The 18,387-nt window shown below is 59.5% G+C and overlaps 2 protein-coding genes across 4 annotated transcripts; one reads left to right on the forward strand and one right to left on the reverse strand.

The window, feature by feature from the left end:
• The first annotated feature begins 295 nt into the window (after positions 1–295).
• LOC112106345 (acetylcholine receptor subunit epsilon-like) lies at positions 296–10,949 on the forward strand. 3 transcript variants are annotated; one of them, XM_026646300.1, is made up of 13 exons: positions 296–370; positions 596–735; positions 1,088–1,132; positions 1,575–1,684; positions 5,049–5,204; positions 5,684–5,787; positions 5,980–6,180; positions 6,517–6,631; positions 6,922–7,036; positions 8,229–8,430; positions 8,559–8,689; positions 9,176–9,292; positions 10,517–10,949. In XM_026646300.1, exons 1-13 carry the CDS (start codon positions 319–321, stop codon positions 10,535–10,537), a joined length of 1,509 nt encoding a protein of 502 aa, XP_026502085.1. In that variant the 5' UTR covers positions 296–318; the 3' UTR covers positions 10,538–10,949. The 3 variants fall into 3 exon arrangements, with proteins under 3 accessions (XP_026502085.1, XP_026502083.1, XP_026502086.1); XM_026646298.2 differs by lacking the exon at positions 10,517–10,949 and having other exon boundaries at positions 9,176–10,055; XM_026646301.2 differs by lacking the exons at positions 1,088–1,132; positions 10,517–10,949 and having other exon boundaries at positions 9,176–10,055.
• Positions 10,950–11,050: 101 nt separating this feature from the next.
• On the reverse strand, positions 11,051–17,316 carry SLC25A11 (solute carrier family 25 member 11). Its single transcript, XM_024217878.2, has 7 exons — positions 16,621–17,316; positions 15,816–16,022; positions 15,541–15,631; positions 14,025–14,115; positions 13,543–13,642; positions 12,983–13,034; positions 11,051–11,628 (listed from the first exon to the last, which is right to left on the reverse strand). The coding sequence occupies exons 1-7, from the start codon at positions 16,770–16,772 to the stop codon at positions 11,473–11,475; spliced, it is 849 nt and encodes a 282-aa protein (XP_024073646.1). The 5' UTR covers positions 16,773–17,316; the 3' UTR covers positions 11,051–11,472.
• Between the last annotated feature and the right edge of the window lie 1,071 nt (positions 17,317–18,387).

Consider the following 18,387-nt stretch of genomic DNA (forward strand, 5'->3'; position numbering starts at 1 on the left):
GGCTCTGGGAGGGGAGTGGGGGCTGGTGGGTTAGAGCACGGGGGGCTGGGAGCCAGGACTCCTGGGTTCTCTCCCCGGCTCTGGGAGGGGGGTGGGGGCTGGTGGGTCGGGCTCTCTCTCTAACATGCTCTCTGGCCTGTCAGCCCCTGGGATGGAGGGGAACAGGTGCAGCGAGGGGGGGGGTGAAAGTGACCTGATGCCGATGGATGGGGGGGGATCAGGAGATCCAGTGTCCGTCCCACCCCGGAAGCCGGAATCAACCTCAAAATAACTTGCCCCTATTTAATCAGCGGTGGCCGGCTGGGGGATTCGGCCGTGATGCAGGGCCTGGGGCTGCTGCTCTGCGCCCTGCTGTGTGTGGGGGTCAGTGGTAAGTTGGGGGGCAGAAACCTGAGCCCTCTGGGGGCCCTGACATCTGTGGGGGGCCGATGGAGCCAGGCCCTGGTTCCCCGACGGGGGGGGGGATGCTGGGGGATAATCGGGAGGGGTTAAACCAGGACTGGGGCAGGGTGGGGGACACAAAGGTGGTGGGAGGGCAGGGCTGGGGGCAGCTGCTCCCCACACACCCAGGCCTGACCCCTGCCTGCCCCACAAGGGGCCCCGGGCGGGAATGAGGAGCTGCGGCTCTACGAGAAACTCTTCGCCAACTACGACAAGAACACACGGCCGGTGATACGCCCCGACGACACGGTGCCCGTGCAGATAATGCTCACACTGACCAACCTCATCTCGCTGGTGAGACGCCCCCCGCGTCCGGCCACCGCCCCCTGCTCCCACCGCAGCACCCCTCACTCCCACTCCGCCGTGCCCGGCCCAGCCGGCGTCCCCCGCTGCCACCACACTGCCCCCGCTCCCGCCCCGCTGCCCCCCACTCCCACCCCCACCCCAGCGCCCCTCACTCCCAACCCGCTCCCGCTGCCCCCACGTCCAGCCCGGCTGGCACCCCCCACAACCTTCACATCTGGCCCGGCCGCCGCCCCCTGCTCCCGCCCCGCCGCCCCCGACCCAACCTGCAGCCCCCGCGAACATCCCTCGCTCCCACCCTGCTGCCCCCAAAACCACGCTGACCGTCTCCATCCTGTTGCAGAATGAAAAGGAGGAGACTCTGACCACCAATGTCTGGATAAAGTTTGTGAGTAACCCCTCGCCCCCACTGGGCCTCCTGCCCCACTCAGGCCCCCTCAGACTCCTTGTTGATGCCCTCAAGTGACCCCCGACTCTGAGCTCACCTGTCTCTCCCCCCACCCCCATTGCACTTACGTCCTGAGGCTGAGGATAGAACCCAGGAGTCCTGGCTCCCAGCTGCTCCCTCCCCCCACACTAATCCCCCCTTCCGGCGACTGACCTTGTCCTGCAGGGGGGCAGCTACTATCCCCTGCCCCACAGCCCTGCCGGTGCCCCTCACTCCTGACCCGCAGCCCCCGCTAGCCCGGCCCCTGCCCCCCCCAGCCCTTCCGGTGCCCCTCACTCCCGACCCGCAGCCCCTGCTAGCCCAGCCCTGGGCTCCTCACACACAGCTCTGTGGCGGGGGGTGCAGGGGGTCCCCCAGCCTCACCCCGTCTCTTTGCCCCCAGGAATGGGTGGACTATCGGCTGAATTATAGCAACAGTGAGTTCGAAGGGATCCGCTCCCTGCGCGTCCCCTCCGACATGGTCTGGCTGCCGGACATCGTCCTGGAGAACAAGTGAGACCCGGGAGGGGGGCCTGGCCGACGCCCCGAGGCTGTGGGGGGAGCTGCATGACTTAGGGTCTCGGGGACCTTGGGAGATTCGGGGAGAGGGCCGGGAAACGTCCGCCCTCCTGTCTCCGGCGGTCCCAGCTCCAGCTCCTCGAACCCGGGACAGGGCCGTGACTCGGAGAACCAGCGGTTAATCGTGAGCCGAGCCAGCGTCTGGCCCCACTCGCTAACGGGTCGGTGGTCTTGGTGCAGGGGGGCCTGAGTGTGTTTGGCCCGCGCCTGACGTCACCGTTCGCAGAACGGCCTGACGAGGGGAAAGTCCCCCCTCCCCTCCCTGCCCGGTTATAAAACACCGATTTATCTGCCTGGCCGGAGATGTTGTTTTCCTCCTGCTCTCGCCAGCTACCCGGCCAGTCCACGGAAATGCCGTCTGGGCCAGTCCCGCCGCTCCGGGGCAGGCCTGCAGCCTGGCTCGGCTGGATCCATCTGGGTGCTCCGAGGACCCCCCATCCCCACCGCGAGCCCCCCAAACCTCCGCCCAGCTGCTGCCCGGGGTCAGAGCCCACTTGGCAACCACACCTTTGTTCTGCAGGTGCCGCCGAGCCCGTGTCCCATTCCCTGGCACCAACCACCCGGCGTGGGGCTCCTTTGGGTCCGGCTTCGAGAGCCCTCTAAGCTAGAGAGGGGCCAGGGACCGGACCCTGGATCCCCACAGCTCGGGCCTGGTGTTACCGGCAGCTTGGCTACTGATTGCTTGTGCCAGCGGCCGCTGCTTTCGTTCAACGCTCTTGCTGCGATTCCCAAATGAGTTGAGACGAGGCCACTTTCTGGGTGCAGAGCGGTCGGCCTCCGTCCTTTGCAGTGGCTGGTTACTTCCTGCTTTCAGGTGACCCCACGGCCGATGTGGCCAGATTCCCACGGCTGGTATCTGGGCTGGGGCCGTACTTTGCCATTCTTTCGGTCACAGCTTGTCGAATAGCTCAGACAGCTGCTTCCTCGGCTCTGTCGCTTTCCATCCACTTCCTTCGTTGTGTCTGCTAGTCCGATCCCCACGGCCACACCGAAAGTCAAGCAGAACCGTCTCTGCAAGTGGCTCATGTGCCACGGACGTGTTCCCGTCTTTCTTTGCTGCTGTGTTGCGGGAGATACCGGTTACGTAGCTGTCCCATGGCTGAGGACTCTTCAGCCCCACTTCCCTGCATCCACCCCTGTGGAATTCATCCCATCTCACAGGCGGTGGCGGCAAATTCGTTTGGATTCCTTCCACTTAATCAACTGGGCTCTGCAATAGATTGCTTCATCGTACATGACCCCGGCCCTGTCTTGGCCCAGAGCATGGGGCATAACTCGAAAAAGAGTCCTACAAAAAGCAGATACTCAGTCAAATTACCAAGGATGATTATTTTAAAAAAAAAAAAAAACCCATAAACACATAGGGACAAAATTAGAAAGGCCAAGGCACAAAACGAGACTCAACTAGCTAGGGAGATAAAGGGCAACAAGAATGCATTTTACAACTACGTTACAAGCAAGAGGACTTCCTGCACTTAGGACGGAAGTATCCCATGCACTGTTACAGACTAGGGACCGAATGGCTAGGTAGCAGTTCTGCAGAAAAGGACCTAGGGGTCACAGTGGATGAGAAGCTGGATATGAGTCAGCAGTGTGCTCTTGTTGCCAAAAAGGCTAATGGCATTTTGGGCTGTATAAGTAGGGGCATTGCCAGCAGATCGAGGCACGTGATCGTTCCCCTTTATTCGACATTGGTGAGGCCTCATCTGGAGTACTGTGTCCAGTTTTGGGCCCCACACTACAAGAAGGATGTGGAAAAATTGGAAAGAGTCCAGCGGAGGGCAACAAAAATGATTAGGAGGCTGGGGCACATGACTTACGAGGAGAGGCTGAGGGAATTGGGATTGTTTAGTCTGCAGAAGAGAAGAATGAGGGGGGATTTGATAGCTGCTTTCAACTACCTGAAGGGGGGTTCCAAAGAGGATGGAGCTCGGCTGTTCTCAGTGGTGGCAGATGACAGAACAAGGAGCAATGGTCTCAAGTTGCAGTGGGGGAGGTTTAGGTTGGATACTAGGAAACACTATTTCACTAGGAGGCTGGTGAAGCACTGAAATGGGTTCCCTAGGGAGGTGGTGGAATCTCCTTCCTTAGAGGTTTTTAAGGCCCGGCTTGACAGAGCCCTGGCTGGGATGATTTAGTTGGGAATTGGTCCTGCTTTGAGCAGGGGGTTGGACTAGATACCTCCTGAGGTCTCTTCCAACCCTGATATTCTATGATTCGATGAAGACCAAGGACAGGGTAGGCCCATTACTCATTGAGGAAGGAAAGATAATGATAAAAAAACCGCAGCTGTGGCCGATGTGTTAAATGCCTTTTTTTGTTTCGGTTTTCACCAAACAGTTAGCGGTGACCAGCCGACTAACACAGTGAACGTCGGTGTAAAGGGGGAAGGATCTGAGGCTAACATAAGGGCAGAACAAGTTAAAAATTAATTAGACAAGTCCGATGTCTCCAAGTTGGCAGGGTCTGACAAAACACATCCTGGGATACTCAAGAAACAGGCTGAAGAGGTCTGAGCCATCTGTGACGATCTTTGAGTACACATGGCGGTGGGCGCACAACTGGTTGGAAAACCGTTCCCAGAGAGTAGTTATCAGCGGTTCACAGTCAAGCTGGAAGGGCATCACGAGCGGGGTCCCCCTGGGAATCTGTCCTGGGTCTGGTTCTGTTCAATATCTTCTTAAATGATTTCGTTTAGGTTGGACATTAGGAAAAAGTGGTTAAAGGCTGGAACAAATGACCTGGGGAGGTCGTGACGTCTCCATCGTTGGAGGTTTTTAAGAACAGGTTGGACCAACACCTGTGGTGGACGGTCCTGCCTCTGTGTAGGGGGCTGGACTAGATGGATTTAGACGCGTTCTGCCGATTTGGGTTAAAGTCAGACTACGCCCTTTTTGCGATTGGGTTATGTCGGCAGAGGTGCGGCTGGTGTCCCCCTCCCTGGCGTTCCCGACCCCTTTTCGGTCTGTCCCTGCTTCAGTGGTTCAGCCTCACGCATCCCAGTCCACCCCTTTCAGGGTATCCCAAAAGCCGCCCCGGCCACAGAAAAGTCTTTCCAGGGACGCCGCCAAAAGTCAGGGTCTCCCCCAGCTGGATTCTCCACTGAGATGAAGGCTTCAGGCCAAAGGGCAGGTTGGGGTGGGTGCCGATCTTTTGGGGTGTACAGGCTTTGGTGTGTCAATATATGAGGGTGTCTCATGGGCACCAAGGGAAGTGTGGGAAGTGTCTGGGCTGCAGGGTCTTTGGGGGGCCCCCCTTGCTGACGCCCCCTTTCCCTTCTCACACCCCCCTCCCACAGCATCGACGGGCAGTTTGAGATCGCCTACTACGCGAACGTGCTGGTGTACCCTGGGGGGGCCATGTACTGGCTGCCCCCCGCCATCTACCGCAGCACCTGTGCCATCGAAGTCACCTACTTCCCCTTCGACTGGCAGAACTGCTCCCTTGTCTTCCAGTGAGTGAGATACGCCCACCTCTGGGGCGGGGCGGCCAGTTACACGGGGACCCCTCGCCCGGCGCTGAGACGCGCCCACCTCTGGGGCGGGACGGCCGGTTACCCAGGGACCCCTCGCCCGGCGCTGAGACGCGGCCACCTCTGGGGCGGGACGGCCAGTTACACTGGGACCCCTTGCCCGGTGCTGAGACGCGGCCACCTCTGGGGCGGGACGGCTGGTTACCCAAAGACCCCTCGCCTGGTGTTGAGACGCGGCCACCTCTGGGGCGGGGCGGCCGGTTACCCAGGGACCCCTCGCCCGGCACTGAGACGCGGCCACCTCTGGGGCGGGGCGGCAGGTTACTCAGGGACCCCTTGCCCGGCGCTGAGATGCAGCCACCTCTGGGGCGGGGCGGCCGGTTACTCAGGGACCCCTCGCCCAGTGCCAGGGCTGACCCTAAGGAGAGGGCGCCCCCTGCTGACCCCCCATGTGGCCGCAGGTCCCAGACGTACAGCGCCAACGAGGTTGAACTGCAGCTCTCAATCAATGAGGAGACGGCCCGTCCCTTTGACGAGATCGATATAGACCCCGCCGCCTTCACAGGTATGGGGGGGGTGGGAAAGAGGGTGTCTGCCAGCCCCCTCTGAACAGACCCCCAAGGGGGCAGAGGGTGTCTGCCACAGCTCCCCCCAGGGGCAAATGTCTGCCAGGTCCCCCCCCAGTGGGGGTCTCCCCGAAGGGCAGGGGTGTGCTCCCCACAGCACCCGCTGCCTCCCACTGCCTCCCGCCCTGCAGAGAACGGGGAGTGGGCGATCCGGCACCGGCCGGCCTGGAAGGTGCTGCACCCGGAGCTGGGCCGGGAGGCACTCGGCTTCCAGGAGATCCGCTTCTCGCTCATCATCCAGCGCAAGCCCCTCTTCTACGTCATCAACATCATCGTGCCCTGCGTGCTCATCTCCTCCCTCGTCGTGCTGGTCTACTTCCTGCCCGCCCAAGGTGAGCCCGGCCACGGGAAACCCCGGCCAGCCACGGGGACACCCCGCCCGGCCACGGGGATGCCCTGCCTGGCCTCAAAGATACCTAGCTGGCCACAGGGAAACCCTGCCCGGCCACAGGACAAGGAGAGATGCTCCCTACCACACCCACGTGGGGGGCACATTTGCTAGCACTAGGAGCAAACGTTAGGGGCATGAACCCCAATCTCTCCTGGCAGCCCCTCTCTGGGGGGCCCCAGGGCAGAAAGCCCCAGGCCCTGGGCAGGAGGGGGGCATAGCAGGATATCGGAGGGAAGCCAAACGGCCCCATGTCACCCCTGTTCTCTGCCCCTGGCAGCCGGTGGCCAGAAATGCACCCTCTCCATCTCAGTGCTGCTGGCTCAAACTGTCTTCCTCTTCCTCATCGCCCAAAAAATCCCAGAGACCTCGCTCAGCGTCCCCCTCATCGGCAAGTGAGTGACACCCCCCATCCTGCTTCCCTGGGAACCAGGACTCCTGGGTTCGCTCCCCGGCTCTGGGAGAGGAGTGGGGGCTGGTGGGTTAGAGCAGGGGGGGCTGGGAACCAGGACGCCTGGGTTCTCTCCCTGGCTCTGGGAGGGGAGTGGGGGCTGGTGGTCAGAGCAGGGGGGGGCTGGGAGCCCGGACTCCTGGGTTCTCTCCCCAGCTCTGGGAGGGGTGTGGGGGCTGGTGGGTGAGAGCAGGGGGGCTGGGAGCCAGGACTCCCGAGATCTCTCCCCGGCAGGTACCTGATGTTCGTCATGGGGGTGGCGACGCTGATCGTGATGAATTGTGTCATTGTGCTGAATGTTTCCCTGCGAACGCCGAACACCCACTGCATGTCTGAGCAACTCAAACATGTGAGCGTTGGGGGCAGAGCACAGTGGGGAGATGAGGGGGATCTGGGGGGAAGTGTCAGGGGGCTGGGGGTGGAGGGAGTGCTCGGGGGCGGTGGGGCTGGAGACCTGGGGATCGGTGCCAGGGGGAATGTGGGGTGAGGGGCACCAGCCTTGGAGGGAAATTGGAGAACCAAGAACCAACCAAAGGGGGAATAGGGATTGGGGAGCGGGGGCTTAGGGCAGGGAAGAGTCCAAGGGCTAAGCCAGGACCCTTAGATCCAGTATCTTAGATGTCTGTAGACTAATGTGAGAAGGATGGGGAATAAGCAGGAAGAACGCGAAATGCTAGTCAATAAACACAACTATGACCTAGTTGTCGTCACGGAGACTTGGTGAGATAATACGCACGACTGGAATATTGGTACAGATGGGTACAGCTTGCTCAGGGACAGGCAGGGGGGAAAGGGAGGTGTTGCCGCCTTATATATTAAAAATGCGTACACTTGGACTGAGGTTGAGCTGGAAATAGGAGACAGACTTGTTGAAAGTTTCTGGGTAAGGATGAAAGGGGTAAAAAACAAGGGTGATGTCATGGTAGGGGCGTACTACAGACCCCTAACCAGGAAGACGAGGTGGATGAGGCTTTTTTTAAACTAATAAAATCATCCAAAGCACAAGACTTGGTGGTGATGGGGGACTTCAACTCCCCAGACATCTGTTGGGAAAACAACACAGCAGGGCACCGATTATCCAACAAGATCTTGGAACGTATCGGAGACGATTTTTTATTTCAGAAGGTGGAGAAAGCTAGTAGGGGAGAGGCTGGTCTAGATTTGATTTTGACAAAGAAGGTGGGTTTGTTTAGTCTGGAGAAGAGAAGACTGAGAGGGGACATGAGAACAGTTTTCAAGTACATAAAAGGTTGTTAACAAGGAAGAGGGAGAAAAATTGTTCTTCTTAACCTCTGAGGATAGGACAAGAAGCAATGGGCTTAAATTGCAACCAGGGCGGTTTAGGTTGGACATTAGGAAAAACTTCCTAACTGTCAGGGTGGTTATGCGCTGGCATAACTTGCCCAGGGAGGTTGTAGAATCTCCATCGTTGGGGATTTTTAAGAGCCGGTTGGACAAACGCCTGTCAGGGCTGGTCTAGGTAATACTTAGTCCTGCCACGAGTGCAGGGGACGGGACTAGACCTCTTCCCCCCCCCCCAGGTGTTCCTAGAGGTGCTGCCACGGTACCTGGGCTCAGCCCTGGAGCCCACGGGGGACCCCTGGGCTGCGCCCCCCACCCGGCGGCGCAGCTCCTTCGCCATCATGCTCAAAGCCGAGGAGTACATCCTCAAGAAGCCACGCAGCGAGATCCTCTTTGAGCGGCAGGGCCAGCGCCATGGGCTCAACAGGACCCCCGCCTGTGGTGAGAAACAACCCCCCCCCCCCGCATGCTGGCTACTGACACCCCACTGCCAGGGGAACGTGTTAGTGTTAATCCTCGGAGCCAGGACTCCTGGGTCCCTGACTCTGCCCCGCCCCCTCTCTCTGCAGACGGGGTGGACGTCGGCGTCACCAGCACCTTGTACAAGAACCTGGCCAGCGCAGCCCCTGAGATCCGGGCGTGCGTGGAGGCCTGCAACTTCATCACAGAGACCATGAGAGAGCAGAATGCCAGCAGCGCGGTGAGTCCCACACCAGCCTGCCCCAGCACCTGGGGGGCAGATTGGGGCTGGAGCCCCCTACAGGGGAAAATCCATGGGTCCTAGCTCCTATTCTGACTCTCTTAATCTATTCCACCAGCCCCCAGGCCCCTCCCAGAGCCAGGGAGAGAACCCAGGAGTCCTGGCTCCCAGCCCCCCCTGCTCTAACTCACCAGTCCCCACTCCCCTCCCAGAGCTGGGGAGAGAACCCAGGAGTCCTGGCTCCCAGCCCCCATGCCCCTCCCAGAGCCAGGGAGAGAACCCAGGAGTCCTGGCTCCCAGCCCCCCCCCACTCTCCTCCCAGAGCCGGGGAGAGAACCCAGGAGTCCTGGCTCCCAGCCCCCATTCCCCTCCCAGAGCCAGGGAGAGAACCCAGGCGTCCTGGCTCCCAGGCCCCACCTCTCCTCTCCCCCCTCCTCCAAGCGCAGGGGACCTAGGCGTCCTGACGCCCCTCTCTCTGCCACGCAGGAGATGGAGAACTGGGTGCTGGTCGGGAAGGTGATTGACAAGCTGTGCTTCTGTGCCGCCATCCTGCTCTTCACTATCGGCACCCTCGGCATTTTCCTCATGGGGCATTTCAACCAGGTGCCAGACAACCCCTTCCCCCTGCAGCCGGACCCGTAGCCGGGACCCGGCCCTGCCCTCACCCGCAGGGGTATCGACACACAATGAAGTAGCCATGCGGGCGAGTGTGATGTCTGGATGGGAGCCCCCTGCCCCACAGCACCCCCTAGCAGCTTGTCCCAGGGCCAAACATACCCTGGGGAAGTCACTCGACTTTTACCCACTGCCCCATCCCAAGCAGCTGCAGGCACCGCTACAGAGCTGGGCTCAGAAATGCTGCTGGTACGGGGGAGGGACGCCCCACCCCAGACGCATCTCAGCACTGGGCGAGGGATCTCTGTATAAACAGCTGCCCCGTCCCGCCCCAGACACAGAAGCATCTCAGCACTGGATCCCTGTATAAACAGCCGCCTCCCACACCAGACACAAACGCATGTCAGCACCGGGCGAGGGATCCCTGTATAAGCCCCACCCCAGACACGGACGCATCTCGGCACTACATGAGGGATCCCTGTATGACCAGCCCCCCACATCCCACCCCAGAGGCAGCTGCATCTCAGCCCTATGACTCTCCCCTCCAGACCAGCAAGGAGATTCTGGGGATACGGCTCTTTGGAAGTAGCTCTAGTCACAGCACCTGCTGGGCTAGTGTAGATGGGCCCTGTGGCTTCCTTGCTCCCAACTCCAGAGCAGGCCGCCCCACATCTGGTCCCACCTCACGTGGCTGGCACCCTGGGTGTGTGAGATGAACGTGATCACACACCAGCTCAGTCAGCTGCTCCGGGCCGGGGGTTAACCTGCATGCCGCCTAGGGTCACCCACAGTCTGCTGCTTGGTGCCAACCCCCTCCCCAGCACCTCCCTGAGGAAGCCACCCTCTGTTCCCTGTCTCCCTTCGCTGCTCGCTTCTCCGGCAGGATGGCCGTCAGCCAGCCCCACACGCTGCCCGAGGGGCAAAGCCCCCAGGGGGTGCAGCCTACCTGCACTCAGTTCCACCGGCACAGGGTGAGGCGGTAGGGACCTGAGCCCTGCACATTTCGTTAAAGCAAAGCAGAAGCCAGCAGAGGTAAATACAGAGCGTGCTTTGGTAGCCCGGTCCCAGCTGGTGCCATGGCTGGCTGAGGTTGCTCGGTCCTGGAAAGATGGGGCCAGCAATTTCACTTCCCTTTTGTCCACTCCAGCAAATAAAGTCATGCGTTTTAACCCAGCGGGCATTTCCAGGCATGCTTTTATGATTGCTATGCAGGGCAGTGCCCGACCTGACTGAGGATTGCTGGCCAGGGGCTGCCACAGGGCTAAAAAGCTGCTGGAGATAGGTGTCTCCCTCCGAACTCTCTGGGGCAGATCAAGGGAGGAGCTGGCAAGAACCTAACAAGAAGAAATTCCGCACTCAGGCGGAAGATGTGAACTCGGCAGGGGGCTCCCACGTGAGGCTAGGACACAGACAGCCTTTGGAGAGAGACAGGTCTCACCTGGGACAGAGCGAGAGAACCAAGATGGCGTGGCCAAGACAGGCAGTGTCCGAACCTGCGCTTCTCTACGCTTACGTCAGTAATAAACCCTGCTCTGCTCTGGGTCCCTGCAGAGCGGACATGGCTCTCACAGGGCAGAGCTCGCCAGGTGAAGCAGGCTGGAGCCCTGAGGCGCAGGTGACCCTTGGGGGTCTGACCCACTGAAGGCGTTCCTCCCAGGGACTGTTTATCCTGTAGATCCGCGAGACGCTGCTGCAGAGCGTTACCGAGGTGTCTTTCCTCCCCGCCCCCCAAAGCAAACGTGCCCGTAGGACCATGATCAGTTTACTGAGTTCAAAGCAAATAGAAGGGGGAGAGACAAGATAAAAACCTCGGCCCAACGCACAGACCTACACCTCGCACGCGGGTCGGCCATTGCTACCCGAGGGGTTGCGTTCCACGGTACTGGCCCAGTCTTGCCCCCCCCCCCCAATAAATAATCCAGAGCCGTCTGGAGCACCCCACCCCAGTCCAGACAGAAGCTGTGCCGTCCTCCCCGCCGCTCCTTTCACGTGATTCAGGGAACAGGAAAGAACTGTGATGTGACTGACACCAAACACACAGGAAGGGGAGGGGCACCAGCCAGATCCTTGCTTTGGACCCGGTGAGAGCCGGGTCTGGTTCCCCGGCGGAGGCGCTGCGGTCTGGGGAGGGGGCGCCCAGCCACGGCAGGGCAGGGCAGGGCCTTCTCTTAGGCACTGAGGAAGAACTTCTTGTAGAATTTGTTCATCTGCTCGAGGAAGATGAAGGTCAGGACCGTGTGGGGACCCAGGCGGGCGTAGTAGGGGGTGAAGCCCTTCCAGAGGCTGAAGAACCCCTCGTAACGGATGACTTTCAGCAGCACATCCTGGAATTCAGAAAGCAGAGGTCAGTACACGGCGGACAGTACTCCAGGGCCACCCCGTGCCGGCTCCGGCCGGCTAACGCCCCTGCACCGGCTAGTCGCTCGAGCAAGCGGTGGGGAGGCAGGACTCCTGGGTTCTAGTTCTGCTTCTGTCACTGACTCTGTAGCCTCCAGAAAGCCACTTCTCAATCTCTCTCTCTCTGCCTCAGTTTCCTTCGCTGTACAACCATGCCTGAGCCTCCTTTAATGAATAGCAGCAGAGCACTGTCAGTCCCACGGCTTTTCTCCCACGTCCCATCTCTGACAGGCCACTGCCCCCCAGTGGCCAGATGGATTCAGGACAGGTGAAGAGACGCCCATCCCCCTCTCACACGGCGCAGCCTGCGTATATTTAAGGAGGATGCCACGCTGAACGTGACCATCGTAGGCCTTCACTTGACTGTCATCCTGCGTCCCCTTTGCTTTCCCTAGACACGGGCATTTGGAGAAGTGTTTTCTCCCCTGCCCCAGTGACACCGATTCACACCCTGGGTCCACCAGGTGAGTGGCTCCGAGTTCAAAGCCTGATCCGAATGTTCCTCCACACCCATGTCCTGTTCTCCCTGGCAGCTGCAAGGTAAGGCGACCGGAGGGGCTCCCTGCCCAGCGGGAGACTCCGAGATGGGGCAGCAGTAAGAATTCCTGAACTGACCACCACAGAGCGAGAGTTCACTGAGGGAAACGTCCTAGCCGCGCAGTAGGGGCTTAGAGCCCCCTGTATCTGGGCTGAGGCGATGGACTCCATGGGCCCGGGCCCACTCTCACCATCAAACATTTACACTTGAACTTCTACAGCTTCCAGCCCTCGGGCCAGGTTCAACCTTACTAAATATCTGTTCCCTGCGTCAGTACTTACAGACCGGGATCCGTCACCCCTTCGCCGCCTCTTCCCTAAGCTCATTGAGCTCCTGGAGTCTCTCACTCGCAGGCAGGGTTTTTAATCCTTCTCCTGGCTCTTCTCTGACCCCTCTCCGATGTAATCACCCTCCGGCCGGAACTGTGGGCACCGTCTGGGCCCGATCCAGCAGTGAAATCGCCTCTCTGCCCCTACGCGAGATTCCCACTTACGCAGCCCGGGATGCCGTTCGCCCTTCTGGTCACAGCGTCGATTATCCACCCCGCCCCCAATCTGACAGCCCCCGTCCATTTCCCCATGGCCGGGAGGGAAGCACAGCTGTGCTATCAATAGAAACCTGCCCATGGAGCGGCAGCGTGAACCCGCCCTTTGGACACAGGAATATTCCTCAAAGGAACCCAACACCCCAAGGGCCCAAGACGGCGGATCCCAGCACCTCCCCTGTCTCCAGCTGTCACTTACCAGCCCATTCTTGTACTCCGGCTTCCCGTCTATCATCCGCATGTTCTGAATCCTGCGTGCCCGGGGGAAAGGGAGGGGAGGAAGCTTTAAGCCAGCAGCAGGCGCTCAGCAGGTGACTGCCACTTATTTATACCCCGAGATCAGTTTCCACGTAGCTAGGGATCAAGGGTGGATCTGGGACACAGGGAAGCCTGCAGCCCAGACCAGCTTGCCCTGGGATCCCTGCAAGCTAAGCAAGTCAAGTCTTGAGATCCGCCCCCAGAACTGGTGCACTATGGGTAATGCTCCCTATGTATGCATCCCTGCCCCTGGAGGAGGGGGGAAGAGTTCAAATCCCGTGGCCTGTTCGCTGCTGACGGGGCGATTCCCTCCCGTGGTGATGGGCACTGCGGTCCCGTTAGGGCTGAGAACTCACCAACTCAGCTCACAAAATACCCACAAGGCAGAGATGGATTCCCCCCGGCCACACAACCCTCCACTCCCTATTCCTGACCATCGCCGTGCCCCCCTCAACCATCCCAGGCTGTGCCGAGGGCACACCCAGCGCTCCTGCCACTCGCCTGGTCTTGGCGATATCCACCGGCATCGAAGCAGCGGTGGTCACCAGCCCGCTGATCATACTGGCACAGAAATGGCAGAAGATGTTGTCTCGGAAGTAACCTAGAGAGGAGGGAGAGGGGGGATTTTAGGACCCCCCTGGAGGTCAGAGCTAAGCCGTTCAAGCACCCGTCTCACTGAGACTCCTGGGTTCTCTCCCCGGCTCTGGGAGGGGTGTGGGGGCTGGTGGGTCAGAGCAGGGCGGGGCTGGGAGCCAGGACTCCTGGGTTTTCTCCCTGGCTCTTCCACTGAGATACTGGGAAGCAGCCCCGCCCCCAATCTGTGTTTCAGTCCAATGTGGGTAACACTTAACTACCTCCTGGGGGGCAGTCAGGACTGGTTAGCAGGGGACATGCACCAGCATAACGGCATGTTGGTTGGCTGGAGTGCGGTGCTATCCCTCAGCCATGCGTTTTATGTCAGACACAACGTGACCAGGACTTACCGGAGCCTAGCAAGAACTGCTTGGACTGAGAGTAGGAGGCTAACTGGGCAGCATTCACAACTACCGCTCTGGCCATGGTGGGGACACAGCCCTGCAAGGCAAAGAGAGGAGGGGCAGTTAACGGGGGAGGGGGGGGGATGACACGGGAAACACCGTGCAGTCATGAGGATGGGGAATCTAAGCGCTTGCCTTGCATGAGCAGCAGATGCCTGCCACAGACTAACACCCCTTCCGCCCCCTGAACGTGTTTGCCCATCGGCTGTGTGGCATTACACCCCATAGTAATATGATGATAGGATTATGGCATATCTATGATGTATTTTATGCAAGATACAGCCTGTATAATGTCATTGAAACAGTTATAATTCACTGACTACGATTATCCTATTTGTATGCATGTATCATTTGGGTATCTGGAGTTAAGAATATTGTTTCTGCATCTATTACAAATGTGTTTGCACCTGGGGAACGCCCACCAGACAGAATGCAATCAGGCGAGATGGCTGGCTGGGAACAAGTCAACGGACCATTCGGGAGAACAAAAGGTCTGAGAAGATGCTGATCTCCCCCTGGGGAGGTTTAGGGTTATGGTACTGGACTCCATCTTGGAATGCCAGTATTTTTCCACTGAGGGGCGTGGGAACCAAGTTTGAAAACAAAGGGGTTCCCGCCCTATGCAAAAGCAATTTAAGGCAGGGAAGTGGCATCCTCCTGGTTCTTCTTCACTGCCTCCCCCTCCAAAGGAGACGCTCGGAAACACCTGAGAAACAAGGACTGGACTCAGGGAAGAAGGGAGGGACCCAGGCGCGAGGGATTTCTAGCCTGTGAAAGGAATCCCTGGAGTTTTCAGCTGCAAGCAAGTGCCACTTGCCTTCAAGAATCTCTGCAATCCGCCTAAAACAGCATTTGCTAGACAGCTCCAATTTCTTCAGCATGTTCAGTTTAGATTGTTTGTGTTTATTTACTAGGTAATCTGCTTTGATCTGTTTGCTATCACTTAAAATCCATCCTCTGTAGTTAATAAACCTATTTTTGTTTTGTTTAAAACCAGTGTGTGGCAGTCACAACAGGAGGCAAAAAGATGTCTATATTCCCCTCCACAGTGAGGGAGGGGGCGAATTTCATGAACTTAAGCTGTACAGTTCCCGGTGCAGCGCAAGACGCTATCATTTTGGGTTTACCCTCGGGGGGGGGGGTGCACTTGAGTATATGGGCAGCCCCTTAGCTGAAGCCTTCCCCTGCAGAGCTGATCTCAGCGTCTGGGCCTGTTTCTGCAGCTGGTGTGTCCCTACCTGTGTGAATGCTGGTGAGTGAGAGACCAGGAGCACGTCTGCAGCTTGTCACAGCATTACAGGGTGAGTGGGAGCCCAGGCTGGTGGGTCAGGCAGGCTCGGTGGTACCCCGGGGGGGAACCCATCACAGGCTGATCCCACAAACCCAGCTGCCCCCCCATCTCCCAAACGAATTCTCCCGGGTGCATCTGCCGCCGGGCCTAGCCCTCCAACGAGCGCCGTACCCGCCAGAGTGTCAGCACGCCCTCTTCGCGGGTTATCCTCAGCAGCGCGTTGAAGACATTGCTGTAGCCTCTCCTCTGGTCGGGGGGCAGCCTGGGAACAGGAACAGAGGAGGGGAGCAAGGGGGCAGTTCAGAGGCCCAGACCCCTCGGAGCATGGCCTAGTGGGTTACAGCAGCAGCCTGGGGGCACCAGGTTTCTCATGGGGGCTAGCAGCACTGCCGCCAGGCGAGGAAACAGCCGCATTACCGCACTGCATGCAGTTCAACCCCGCTCACCTGCCGTCCGCCGTCATCCTGATGAGCGCCACCTCAGCCGGCGTGCCCACGAAGGCCCCGGTGGCCCCGGCCGTCATGCCGATCCCCGCCTTCATGAAGAAGTTGGGCGGCGTGCCGTCCGCCTTGGTGAGCTTCTCGAAGAGGATGGTGTAGATGCCCAGGCGGGTGGTGGTATAGGTCGCCTGTCTCAGAAGCCCTGCCGACAGCCTGCCAAGGGCAGGAGGGTTATGGGCCTGTGTGGTTGCTGGACACCTGGGAGTCAGGACGCTTGGGTCCTCGGCCCGGGGCCAGCTCCGCAGCAACCATGAGAATTAGGTGCGTTTGCTCACAGGGCCTGAGGCCGGCCAGTCCAGCGACACAAAACAGGCGTCTCCCGGCTGCACGCACAGCGATGGCTGCCCGCCAGCCCCACGCGTGCCCTGGGCCTCACGAGCACCCAGCGCACTGGGGAAAGGAGCAGAACTGACAGACGTTAACGCTCTCTACCCATTTCCCACGGGGCCACTCAGCGCCCGCCGCAGGCAACGATCCCGGTCACTACAGAGCTGGGTCTGTGGTACAAGGTGTAGCCTAGAGGGGAAAGGCCCCATGTCCCATTCCCGGCCCCCCCCCAAAGCCACCTGTCCCCTGCCTTGGGGACGGATCCGAGCCGGCGCCCCCTAACCTGCCTCCCATTCCCCACCTGCCTGAGCCAGCCAATCTCCCACCCTGGGGCTGACCCCCGTAGAGGGGAACGGCCCCATGTCCTGTTCGTCAACCCCCTGTGCCAGAACAAAGGCGCCCCCAATCACCCATCCCCTCATACCCAGTGTAGATGCCGCGGACGCCTTCCTTCCTGAGGATGCTCCTGACGGCGTGAAAGCTGGTTTTGTACTCTTTGGTCTTGGCCCCTTCGCCACTCAGCTGCATGCGGTTCTTCACCAGGTCCAGGGGCTGCACGAAGACAGTCGCCCCCATGCTGTGGGGCCACAGAGAGTATTTGACAAAGGACAAAATGGAGAGGACCGGCCTACATGGTGCAGTTAATGAGGATCTAAAGCGATCATCTGTATTGGGATAGCGCCCTCATGGATCAGGACCCCACCGAAGAGCTGACAACCAAAGCTTTGGGGTAATATTCGCCTCCGTTTCTCACAGGGGCCCTGACAGTCAGTCCGCTCCACTAGCCACTCCTCACAAAGCCCCAGCTCTACCCACTACAAACACGCAAGTGGGAATAGCCAGCTTGCCAGGAAGCGACTGCCACAGCCGTCCACAGCCTTCAAATCATCAGGTCCAAAATTCAGACAGCCAAACAACTCTCGGACGCACGCTCCGCTTTGGACTCTGACCCACGCGGAAGAGGGGGAGGAGACGGTGCTTATTTATTGACCCCACAACCCCCGATTTCGAGAAGAGATTTAGGAAGCAGTTACTAACAGAAAACACTCGCCTCGCTTGCTTTGGACAATCCAGAGGTGGCACAGATTTACGGAGGATGGCATGAAGGGGCCCCCTCAGACGCATGGGGTAGAAAACTCTAACCAGTGCCCTACTGAATATGAAAGATTTTAGCCCGTTCTCGGATTCCCCTGGGCTAGCTGGTCCCCATTCCCGAGAGGGAAGAGACCCTGTATCCTCCTGGAGCCAGCCACTCCCCCCGGAAGCTGCTCCCTAGAGGTGCAAGGGTCCCAGGCAGCCAGATGCTAATAGCACATTTGCTAGGCACATTCTGAGGAGGATTAAGAGAGAAATAGCAGCTAACGAGGGGCCCCTTGTCCCTCTCAACCCTCCTAGTCAGGCTAAATCCCGGCCCCTCCTGCCCAAGGAAACCCTCAGGCCGCAGCAAGTGGATTAAAATTTTTGGCCACGGCAAAGTGGCCAACACCAGGCTTTGCTACACATGTAATCCCCATGCTGTGCCAGTGTGCCAAGTTTTGAGCACAGAACCCAGGAGTCCTGACTCCCAGGCCCCCTGCTCTAACCCACCAGCCCCCACCCCCCTCCCAGAGCCGGGGAGAGAACCCAGGAGTCCTGGCTCCCAGCCCCCCCTGCTCTGACCCACCAGATCTCGCTCCCCTCCCAGAGGTCCTGTGTCTCCAGGGCCATGGGGTGTTTGAGAAGAGGTAGGAATTGAGGAGAAGGTTGCATTTGGAAAGGGGACATGGCCATGCAGGGCTCTAGGAGCACTCCCAGTCCCAGCAGGGAAGGAGATCGGGCAATCCCATACCCACGGGGTATCTTCCCATCCCCAGGAGGACCCCATATTGAGAGACTAGGGCTCAGGAGGTGCAGTCGAGCACACTGGGGGTGTCTCTGATGGTGTGAGGGATGGGCTGTGGGGGGAGCTCTGGCAGGTGTAGGAGGGGTTGTGGGGAGGGGTCACAAGGGATCAGGGCTGAAGGGGGTCTCTATGGGGAGATGGGAGAGAGATCACACAGGAGGTGGGGGAGGGGCTCTCAGGGGGTCTCTGAGGAGGACAGGGAAGCGGCTGTGGGGAGGAGCACTGTGGGGGAGGGATCACATTGCAGGAGGGTCGGACTGAGGGGGTGGGGGAGGGGTCACACTGAGGGAGAGGCGTGCTGGGGGTGGG

Source organism: Terrapene carolina, unplaced genomic scaffold, assembly GCF_002925995.2.
Source record: "Terrapene carolina triunguis isolate 2854851 unplaced genomic scaffold, T_m_triunguis-2.0 Scaffold34825, whole genome shotgun sequence".
Taxonomy (NCBI): Eukaryota; Metazoa; Chordata; order Testudines; family Emydidae; genus Terrapene; species Terrapene triunguis.